Source organism: Rhodnius prolixus, unplaced genomic scaffold (assembly GCF_049639745.1).
Source record: "Rhodnius prolixus isolate KJV_2025 unplaced genomic scaffold, Rpr scaffold_40, whole genome shotgun sequence".
Taxonomy (NCBI): Eukaryota; Metazoa; Arthropoda; class Insecta; order Hemiptera; family Reduviidae; genus Rhodnius; species Rhodnius prolixus.
The window spans coordinates 618,738-630,491 of NW_027411620.1; the positions used below are offsets into that span (position 1 = coordinate 618,738).

Below are 11,754 nucleotides of genomic sequence, written 5' to 3' on the forward strand. Positions count from 1 at the left end.
TACGAGCGCCAGAGAACCAACGTTACGAACAGACTGCGGTAAACGACGAAGAGAGACTCACTCACAAACTGAGAGGTGACTGCACAGAGCAAAGAGCAGCCGAGAACTGTTGTAAGCACGACAACTGCCGAGGTCTATGCGATGCGGTTAGCATACATTGGAGGACATAAAGGAGTAGGAATGAGCTTGAACAGTGGCTTTAGGTGATATTGTTAATGTGGCAGCCAACATTTCCAATGGGCGCATTTCGGCCGTGAAAGCCCTTCATGTGGCCATTTTTGATGCTGTAGCCGACTCCCGATGGGTAAGACGGAATTTAAAAGCATTTAAAAGATTTCATTTTGATGAGAATTCCGAGGAATTCGAAAGAAAGGCCAGACATATTAGTGAGAAGTGCTCTCTTGCGAATCTGCCAGTTTCTCACAAAAATAAATGAAGTGGCTAAAACCGGCGAGAAAAATGATGAGGAGGGAGAATTAACTGCGGTTATTGAAGCCGAAGCTGATGTTAGACCTTATTCAGTAAGCGGTGAGCAACCATACCACAGAGTATTCAACAGACCTGAGTTGACTTTATCCTTTAGAGACTTGGAGGAGTCCATTCGCACGTTCAGTGCCAACGACAATTATCCAGTGGGGAAATTGATCTCCGATTTCGAGGAAGTAGCCGAAATGGCAGGTCTAAATGACTTTCAAAAACTAACTTTCGCAAGGAGGTCACTCCTTCAAGTTCAGTCGGAGAAAGGAATAACCACCTGGGCAAAATTAAAAGAACTCCATACGAGGAAATACGGCCGAAAAGTTAACAGCGCAGACCTTCATCAGATGTTGCGAACTAGAAGGTAGAACCCATCTTTTTTAGCCGGTGCAGGAATATGCTTTGATAATGAATGAGATAGCCTCTAGAGGTGACATTGAAGAGGAAGTATTAATCCAGTATACTATAAATGGCATACATAAGGAAGGATTAATTAAAGCTATTTTGTATGGCGCCAAAACTTACCAGGAGTTTAAGGAGAAGGAAATTTACTGTATTATAAAGAGATATTCTAATTATAATTCGAGCGAAGGTGACGGAGGAAGAGAATAACCAAGAAAAGGTGGAAACCAGGCGACAAACCAGAACACAGATTATGTAAGGGGAAGAAAAGCAAATGCGCACTTATGACCGGAAGCGGAAGCCGGCAACTATTTACAAGGTTGAAGTTACAGTGGCGGAGCGGTGGACCCAATTCGGTCAAACGTCCAAACTGGACAGTTTGTTTTTAGGACCTTATAAGGTTGTTAAGGTTGAGGGAGAATATCGGTGAAGAAGAAGAGGATGGCGAAGTGGATGGCGGTGACATTGAGGATGGCGAAAATGATGGAGAAGAAGGTGAAGAAATGGAAGTAGATGATGTAAAAGGAGAAGGAGTAAATTGAGGCTGGTATGTGCAAGAACGATCCGCAGGACGGCCGATCTGTGGAATAGAAATCAGTGGAGGCACCCCCTTATAGATTTATTTTAGCCAAATACTATTTTATCAAATATTTATATTGATGGCAATAGCGAATATATTGTTTTGTCTAAATTATTTCCAGGCGTAAAATATATCATCAGATTTAATGTGTGTTTAAGAAGGAAAAGGTGTAAAGGAGATAAAAAATATATTATTGTATCATCAATGATTCTGGTTTTTCTAACTTTCTTTCTTGTTATTTATTATCTGCTCTCTTCTTTCCTACATACATAGTATTATTATTTATTTAAACGTTTATCGTACAACAGAAAAAAATACTTTAAAAAATCTAAAAAACGTGAATGCCTTGGTCAAAGACCGTCAGGCGAGCTCCGTACAATAACAGTACAATAGACAAAATATTTTAACCAATGTTCTCTTTACAAATTGAACAATAATATTTTGTACACTAAATTTAAATTATATGGCAAATGTATTTTAGTTTATTGTATTGTAAATATATTATATTCTGATTGGAGAGAGAGAGATACTATTAAATTAAATTCATTTCTCAAAATACAGATTTTATTTATTTTTCTTATTTTATTTTATCTTATTTTTTATTTTATTATTTTTTTATTTTATTTTTATTTTTTAAATTTCTAATAACTGTCTATAGCAATAAGCACAAATTTATTAAGTGCAACCCAGTTGCAATAGTTGCGAGTGTTATATGCCCGTAAGTACCAGGAAGCAGAACATGGAGGAGTTAATAGCACTGATGAAGGAGATGAAAAAGGGCCAAGATGAGATGAAAAAGGGCCAGGATAAGATGGTAGAAGGTCTGAAAAACATGAGAAAAGGCCAAAATGAGATGATAGAAGGTATGAGAAACTGGCAGGACGAGACGAAAACAGGCCCTGACGAAATAAAAGGAGAAATAAAAAGGGAAAACGAGATACCAGAAGAAATGAAGGCCGAAACAGACAACATCCAAGAAGAAGATGAAGGCAGCAAGGATGATGCAGATAGCAGGTCAGACTTAAAAGGTGGCCAGGTTAAAGGAGGACGTAGCCGTGTAGACGTTTAGGAAGCTGCGTGGGAAGAAGAAAGAATAGAATACTGCAGCGGACAGGAAGAGCAAGACCAAGGTAAGAGTACCATTATTGTTCAACCAGGAGTGGAATGGAGCCCTGAAGCGACCAGGGAGGAAACACTTCTGGGTGAGGACACGAAGTCTATGCTCAAGAGTCAGGAAGAAGCGGTCCGGAAAGAGATTGCACCCAGCTGTCAGGACGCACAGAGCTATTGTGCCCAGCGGAAATCGTTCGCCATTGCAGTTGACATTTTGTCGGGGGACCGGAAAAGCGTGGACAGGAAAGAAGAGGGAGATCGAGTAATCCTGCCAAGATCGAGAAGGGAGGAGGAGGTATCTAAAATTCAGGAGGTGTCACCGGGAGTCACTTTGGAGTGAAGAGGGCATGGGCCAAGCGGAGGAAGCGGTTCTCTTGGGTAGGCTACCAGGAAGATGGTGCAGACTGGGCTAGTCGGTGTCGGTGCAAGGAAGGGACCCAGCCGCGAAACCCATGGTGCCCTGAGGCAATACAAGATAGGAGTTCCGTGCAAGAAGATAGCCAGCGATATGGCAGGACCTTCTCCTGATTTCAGAAGAAGAGTGCGCTGTAATCTGGCTGCGATGGACTACTTCGGTAAGTGGGCAGAGGCCTACGTCGTAGCAGATCAGGACGCGTCAACGGCAGCTGCAGCATCGACGGTCTACCAGATCTTCGGCATCAGGGGGACAAGGACAACACCGCTGCACCCTCACTCAGACGGCATGATGGAGCAGCTCAACAAGGCCCAAGGAGGCCATCAGAGGTCTTTGGGGAAAGAACATCAGGAGGACTGGAAAGAACGTACGCCTCCCATAAAGATGGAGTACCAATCAGCAGTTCAAGAGACCAAAGAGCAAATGCTTGCAAGCATCGTATTTGGTAGAGAATTGCAACAAACCGGTGAACTTCTATTTGGCAGCCTGGAAGCTGAAGAGTCGGATGAGAACAGCTATACTGTGGAACTTCGTCTTAAGTGGAGAGCCGCACGTGAAAAGGTACGCGGCAGGAAAAGACTGGACAGTGACCGGACGAGGACATTGTATGACAGGCAGGTCGACGAATGAAAGTTCCAGAGAGGTGAGAAAATTTGGTCGTTTAAGCGTGTCCGCAAAAAGAAAAAAACCTCCTGAGTTTCTGGGTAGGATCTTGCACCATTGCCTGTCGGTTCGACGACCTGGTGTACCGGATCCAACTTATGCCCAGATCCCAAAATGAAGGTGGTACGTGAGGACCGATTACTGCCCTACGTCGCGGAAAAGCCTTCTGTTCAGGAAGAACAATTCTAAGAGGGGGTGGCAGTGTAACGAAGTTGACCTGGGCGGAAAAGAAAGGCCTAGATTGTTCTAGGGGTTGAGAGACCAAAGTCGGTAACAGGCCACCTCTGTGTAAACAAAAAGGCCGGTCTCTACCTGCGCTGGAGAAAAAAGGGGCTAGATTGTTCCAGGAGTTTAGTGACCGTAGCATGTAACGGTCCACCCCTGTGTAAAAGCCAGCTAAGAGAGAGGCCGCAGTTGGGGCGGTGGCAGTATGTGTTTTCCCCAGCCAGTGATTGACAGATAGGAGTGAGACAGACGGAGTTTGTGTGAGACAGAGTGTTGGAGGAGGGCGGCCCCAGCTGAGGTGGTGGCAGTATGTGTTTTCCTGCCAATGAGCGGAAGGTTGAAGTGAGACAGACGGAGTGGGGCAGTCGCAGTTAAAAGGAGGCAGACACAGCTGGAGAAATTAGTTTTTGAGTTAGTTTTGAGTGAGTCTTGGAAAGTTAGTTTGGAGAGACACTTTGGAAGTGACAGTTTTGAGGGAGTCAGTGTTGCGGAGTGCTTCAACGTTAGCTAGTCAGGCGGCTAGTCAGTTAGTGAGTAGAGCTGTGTTAGTGCAGCTGACACCAGCAATTCGGTGCAGTGCGGACCAGTGGTCAGTCGTGGAACAGTTTTGTGGCGTTACGTAGTGAGTCAGTAACAGTAAACTGTTGTGACTGTTGTAAATGGTAACTGTAATGAATAGCGTTAGTTGCTAGTAAATGTTAATGTTAGTAATGTTAATGTGTTAATAAATCAGGTTATTACTTACAAATTTAGCGAGTTTTCTTATTTATCAAACCCACATATTATTAAATTAACTAGTGGCAGGCATTAGTTGTATAGGTAAAGTTTTTAGTAAAGGGACAAAAACGTTACAATACATTATGCTTATTTTACAATGTGTGCCACTGCTCAACCCAACACACCCGCTTATTAATTGCCATCATAGCCAACTTTTTCGGCAACCTATCATCACTCATTACGCGCAACACTTTATTCACATAGCTCAGATGTAGTCGATAAGTATAAGAGAACATACTGTTCAAATTGCATTCTAACAGCAAAAAATAATTAGCAGTGTTTTTTAGGAAAAATCTCTGGAGCTTTTCCACATTACCGTATTCCCTCCATCCCCACACTTGTGCTCCATAACACCATTCGCGATGTAGTGTGAAATAACCTTAACTTTGTAGCAAAAGCGATATCCCTTTTAGAGAACAACATATTCCCAAAACTGTTAATTGCCAATTTAGATTTTCTAAGCTTTTCTTTTATATGAATTTTAAAATTCAAGTTGGAGGAAAACTTAATTCCCAGATAATCATATTCACTGACATTCTGACTTAACTGAATTAGAGCGAAAATACCCTTTTTCTTTGTTTGACGTCTTGCCAGAATTTGATTTGAAAATTACAATCTTAGATTTTTATAGATTGACAAACAGATTCCACATCTCGCAGCATTTGTCCAGATTCCGTATCATACGCCTCAAAGTAATAATATTGTCTGCCAAGATGACCACGTCATCGGCGTACGCCAACAGTTTGATTCTCTGGCCGCCTATATTTACCCCACCATCCAGTTCATCAAAAAGGTCATTTAAAAACGAACTAAACAGTAACGGACTTATTAAACATCCCTGTTTAACACCCACTTCTATTTGAAAAGTTTCAGTTAACCGCTGATTAATCCATACTGTTGAAGCCGAACCCCTAAACAGGCCTTTTATCCAATTCAATATTTTCGTTGAAACTCCCATATTGGACAGCTTATAAAAAAGAGCACTTTTATCAATGCAATCAAATGCCGATTTAAAATCGACAAAGAAGGCATATAACTTTTTAGAATAGAATAGAATAGAATAGAAAGCTTTATTACACATTTTACAAAAAGAGAAAATTACATATAAACAATAAACTAATAGCTATTGCTAGGCATGGTTGTATACCGTCAGCCTGGAGTTCATCTTAAAACTTGAGAAAACAAAAAAAAAAAAATAACTTACTTGCTAAAGTAAAACAAAGCAGAAGTAAACAAGTCCTGTTGTAAAGCGAGCGGACATATGTACATAATATTTTGAATTAAAAAACAAAAGCAAAAACAAAATTCTACGTATTGTATTCACTTATAAGGAACATCCTGTACTTATAAGCCGAAACATGAAAGCAAAACAACTTTGTCCAATTTCCACTATTGGAAATTGGTTGATAATTTATCTATAAATACATATCTATTACAGCAAATAATAGTACTTTTCTTTTACCTACAACTTTACAAATAACTATTTTAGTAATATAAAAAGTTTTTTTCGTTATTACTGCCGTACCAAGCGAGATATTAGCGTGTCAAGTAAATATGAGAAAAAATGATATAACTTTTCATATTTTGAATTTTTTCAAAATTTCTTTTTGCCAATCTCTTTGGCCTCGTATGTGCCGTGGATTCGCCAAATTTCATCGTTTGTGCCGCATTATTACGCGAGATATTCGCATGTCAAGTTGGTATGGCCACTTTTTATTTTTGAGTTTTTTCAAAATTTCTTTTTACCATTCTTTTAGGCTTCGTTTGTGCCGGCGATTCACCAAGTTTCATCGTTTGTGCCGCATTTTTAGGCGAGATATACGCATGTCAATTTAATATGACAAAAATTGATAGAACTTTTTATTTTTTGAACTTTTTCAAAATTTCTTTTTACCAATCTCTTTGGCCTCGTTTGTGCCGCTGATTCGCCAAATTTCATCGTTTGTGCCGCATTATTACGCGAGATATTCGCATGTCAAGTTGGTATGGCCACTTTTTATTTTTGAGTTTTTCAAAATTTCTTTTTACCATTCTTTTAGGCTTCGTTTGTGCCGGCGATTCACCAAGTTTCATCGTTTGTGCCCCATTTTTAGGCGAGATATTCGCATGTCAATTTGGAATGGCCACTTTTTATTTTTTGAGTTTTTTGAAAATTTCTTTTTACCATTCGTTTGTGCCGCGTTTGTGCCGTCCTTTCCCAAAATTTCAGCCATTTAGTTCAAAAATTGAAAAAGTCATTAAGGATTTAAAGTGGCCATACCATCTTGACGGAAGTTGGACATGCGATTTCGCTTGTCTTTGAGATTTTTCAAAATTTTTTTTTTGCCATTCCTTTTGGCCTCGTTTGTGCCGGCGATTCAATAAGTTTCATCGTTTGTGCCGCAATATTAAAGAAGTTATTAAAGAAAAACTGTTACTGACATACTGACGCCAGCAGCGCATCTCTACGTCAACTAAAGTAACTAACTGCCAGCATACACCAGCGGTTGATGGGTTGATAATTTATCTATAAATACATATCTATTACAGCAAATAATAGTATTTTTCTTTTACCTACAACTTTACAAATAACTATTTTAGTAATATAAAAAGTTTTTTTCGTTTTTACTGCCGTACCAAGCGAGATATTAGCGTGTCAAGTAAATATGAGAAAAAATGATATAACTTTTCATATTTTGAAATTTTTCAAAATTTCTTTTTGCCAATCTCTTTGGCCTCGTTTCTGCTAGCGATTCGCCAAATTTCATCGTTTGTGCCGCATTATTACGCGCGATATTCGCATGTCAAGTTGGTATGGCCACTTTTTATTTTTGAGTTTTTTCAAAATTTGTTTTTACCATTCTTTTAGGCTTCGTTTGTGCCGGCGATTCACCAAATATGATAGTTTGTTCCGCATTATTAAGCGATATATTCGCGTGTCAACCTAACATGGGAAAAATTATTATAACTTTTTATTTTTTGAGCTTTTTCAAAATTTGATTTTGCCAATATCATAGGCCTTGTTTCTGCCGATGATTTGTCATGTTCCATCGTTTGTGCCGCATTCTTACGCGAAATATTCGCATGTCAGGTTGGTATAGCCACTTTTTAATTTTGAGTTTATTTAAAATTTCTTTTTATCATTCGTTCGTGCCTCGTTTGTGCCAGCCAGCCACCAAATTTCATCGTTTGTGTCACATTATAAAGCGAGATATTCGCGTGTCATCCTAATACGAGCAAAATTGATATAACTTTTTATTTTTTGAAATTTTTCAAAAAACGTTTTTCTAATCTCTTTGGACCTGTGTGCCGTTGATTTGCCAAGTTTCATCGTTTGTGCCACAATATTACCCGAGATATTCGCATGTCAAGTTGGTATGGCCACTTTTTATTTTTGAGTTTTTTCGAAATTTCTTTTTACCATTCGTTGGGCTACGTTTGTGCCGCAATATTAGACGAGATAATCGCATGTCAAGTTAGTCTGGCTACATTTTATTTTTTGAGTTTTTTGAAAATTTCTTTTTACCATTCGTTTGTGACGCATGTGTGCCGGCCATTCACCAAATTTCAGCCATTTAGCTCAAAAATTGAAAAAGTTATTAATGATTTAATGTGGCTATACCAACTTGACGGAAGTTGGACATGCGATTTCGTTTGTCTTTAAAATTTTACAAAATTTATTTTTTCCAATCTCTTTGGCTTTGTTTGTGCCGTTGATTCGCCAAGTTTCATCGTTTGTGCTACATTATTACGCGAGATATTCGCATGTCAAATTTGTATAGCCCCTTTTTATTTTTGAGTTTTTTCAAAATTTCTTTTTACCATTCGTTTGTGACGCATGTGTGCCTTCCATTCACCAAATTTCAGCCATTTAGCTCAAAAATTGAATAAGTTATTAATGATATAATGTGGCTATACCAATTTGACGGAAGTTGGACATGCGATTTCGTTTGTCTTTAAAATTTTACAAAATTTATTTTTTCCAATCTCTTTGGCTTTGTTTGTGCCGTTGATTCGCCAAGTTTCATCGTTTGTGCCACATTATTACGCGAGATTTTCGCATGTCAAGTTTGTATAGCCCCTTTTTATTTTTGAGTTTTTTCTAAATTTCTTTTTTCCATTCGTTTGGGCTTCGTTTGTGCCTGCGATTCACCAAGTTTCATCGTTTGTGCCGCAATATTAAAAAAGTTATTAATTAAAAACTGTTACTGACATACTGACGACAGCAGCGCATCTCTGCGTCAACTAAATTAACTAATTGCCAGCATTTATTTTATATGTGTATATTTAGCCATAAATACTTATCTATTACAGCAAATAATAGTATTTTTCTTTTACCTACATCGTTAGAAATAACTATTTTAATAATATCAAAAGTTTTCTCGTTTGTGCCGCCATACCAAGGGTGATATTAGCGTGTCAGTTTACGTATATTAACAAAAATTTATATTGTAGTAAATTGGAATGTTCGATATTTGGCAACCCTGTAGAGGATGTAGGAGAAGGGCTGACCGTTAGGAGTAGCTGGAGGGTTGCAGGTAGTTGGAGACATTCCTTAGTTGAGTTGAGTTGAGTTTTGTCACTCTTTATGGAAGTTACGCGTTATGAATGTTATGTCTTATGAATTATGTGAATAAACAATATTTAGGTTAATTTGTGTTTATTCAACCCTTATGAATATTAAGTAAATTATTATTATGTTTTATGCGATTTGTTTTGTGTTTCTCCCATTTTATTTTTTATTTTTATTTTACAACTTCAGGTGTGGGGTCAAGAACAGTTAAAGTGCGGTAAATAATAGTGGAAGAACAGTTAAAGAATAAGTTAAAGAGTAGCTATTTGTGAGAAACCAAAATGCAGCTTGGCAACATTAAGAGGATTGTGTCCGCACATATGTTAGCACCGGTAAAGGAAGCTAAAAGATTTTATGAAGTTATTTTTGGGCTGGATGAAGGGCGTCTAAGCAGAAAAAAGTTAAAGGAATTTGAAGGTTTCAAGTTAAATGATGTGGACTTATGTAATAAAGTGGATGAATTGAAAGACACATTTTCATTGCGTGAGTTAAAAAGTGTTGCAAACCTATTAGGTGTTCAGTTAAGCTGTAGACAGGATGTGGCGTCTGAGTTGTGTAAGTTCCTAAATGATATTAGCTTATTATTTGAGGCAATAAGTGAAGAACAACTAGACGAAGAAGAAGATGAACACTTTGAGGAAGTAAGTGAAGGAAATTCTACTAGTTCGAAACATGTTCAGCAATGTCGACCATTTCAGTTTTCCTCTAAAGACATTGAAGAAAGTCTGAGGCCATTTACCGGCGAAGATAACTACACCATTAACTTGTGGTTAACTGATTTTGAAGAATTGGCACAAGTTATGAAATGGCAAGAGTTAGAAAAATTTGTCTTTGCAAAGAAGTCACTGAAGGGACTGGCAAAACTTTTTGTTAGTGGCGAACGTGGTTTAACCAGTTACAGCGCATTGAAGGAAGTACTTGTTGAGGAATTTTCTACAAAAACAAACAGTGCTGAACTTCATAGAGCGTTAAGCAAGCACACAATGCAAAAAGGTGAGTCTCTTCATCAATACGTTCTATTCATGAAAGAATTAGCTGCTAGAGGTGATATAGAAGTAGAATCGCTGGCATTCCTAATCCGCTGCCAAATAAGATACATCTGTACGAAGCCCAAGATTTGAAAGAGTTGAAGAGGAAACTTATGATTTATGAACGAGTGCGGCCCAAGTGTGATTACGAAGGCAGTGTTAAGGAAAAGCCTTTACGATTAATTAAAACTGATTCGGATTTGAAAGTAGAAACAAGGAAATGTTTTAATTGTTATGAAGAGAGGCATTTAGTGGCTGAATGTCTGAAACCCAGACGTGAGAAGGGAAGCTGATTTGAGTGTGGCAAAATGGGACACCTTCAAAGGGATTGCCAACGTCAGAAGCAGAGCACACCATCTTAAGTTGAGAAATCTTTTCTACCTCCATCCACAGCAGACATCCTCATACGAGAAGGCGCTACTACTAGTGGAGAAGGTTCAGCAGTATCTTTGATTATGGAAGATCGTGTGAGTGAAAGCGATATATTACGTGAGGACTTAATGATGGTTCTGGGGTAATGTTAATTGTTTACGGTGAAGAAGAAATTGTAAACCCTGAGCTTACTGTAAATGATGTGAAATCTGTCCCTAAGATTATTAGTGAATGTATACCTACCGAGAAACCTAGTGAACCCGCTGTTGACACCGAAGTAGAAATGAAAGTGATGCCTGAGCAAAATCTGTCAATGCTACAGGAAAATGATAAGGGAAATTGTGAAAGTAGTGAATATTAGAGGATAAAGTGCATAAAAGATTTGAATTATATAATGGGTTGGTGTTTAGAAAGAAAAGGGGGAAAATTTTATTTGTAGTTCCCGGAAAAATAGAGAGCCAAATTGTTAGTAAGTGTCATGATTATGTTGGCCATTTAGGTGTTAATAAAGGTGCCGAGTTAATTTTAAGGTCCTATTGGTTACCGAAATTACAGGACAAAATTAAAGTTTATATTGATAGTTGTATTAAATGTATTGCATGCAATCCAATTTTAGGGGGGAAAAAAATATGGTGGACAATGTATGTTAGGTACCTGTTTAGGGGTATATCAGGTAACTCAGATTCCTTTTGATGGAATTTCTGAGTCTGGAATTGGCAAAGTATTAGCAATTCCTGTGTAAAGTTATAGTAGATTTTATTTATTGAATAGTATAAGTGCACTTAAATTTTGTTTGTATTAGATATGTTACGATATTATTTGCTTTGGTTTTGTTAATTAAGATTATGATAGTTTTAGGTTGTTTTATTAATCATTTATGTAATATTGTTATGATAGTTTTAGGTTGTTTTAATTATCATTTATTTAGTGTATTAATTTCTTATTATGCATTACTTAGCACTTAAGCTTAATTCTGTTTCTGTATCAGCTTATATTTGTATACATAAGTGAGTTATGTTCATTTGTATGATTAGTTAGTACTTTTATTAAATTGTAGTTACCAATTAACACGCTTGTGATCGTGGGCGATCACGGGTCAGGATTGGCCGAGTTGTAGTAAATTGGAATGTTTGATATTTGGCAACCCTGT

At 38.0% G+C, this 11,754-nt stretch overlaps 1 protein-coding gene across 1 annotated transcript; it reads left to right on the forward strand.

The window, feature by feature from the left end:
* The first annotated feature begins 2,966 nt into the window (after nucleotides 1-2,966).
* LOC141457643 (uncharacterized) lies at nucleotides 2,967-3,617 on the forward strand. Its single transcript, XM_074134847.1, has one exon. It carries the CDS (start codon nucleotides 2,967-2,969, stop codon nucleotides 3,615-3,617), a length of 651 nt encoding a protein of 216 aa, XP_073990948.1.
* Nucleotides 3,618-11,754: the final 8,137 nt, after the last annotated feature.

Bases quoted from the DNA above. Each gene is read 5' to 3' on its own strand.
- LOC141457643 (XM_074134847.1), top strand. From the start codon at position 2,967: ATGGTGCAGACTGGGCTAGTCGGTGTCGGTGCAAGGAAGGGACCCAGC.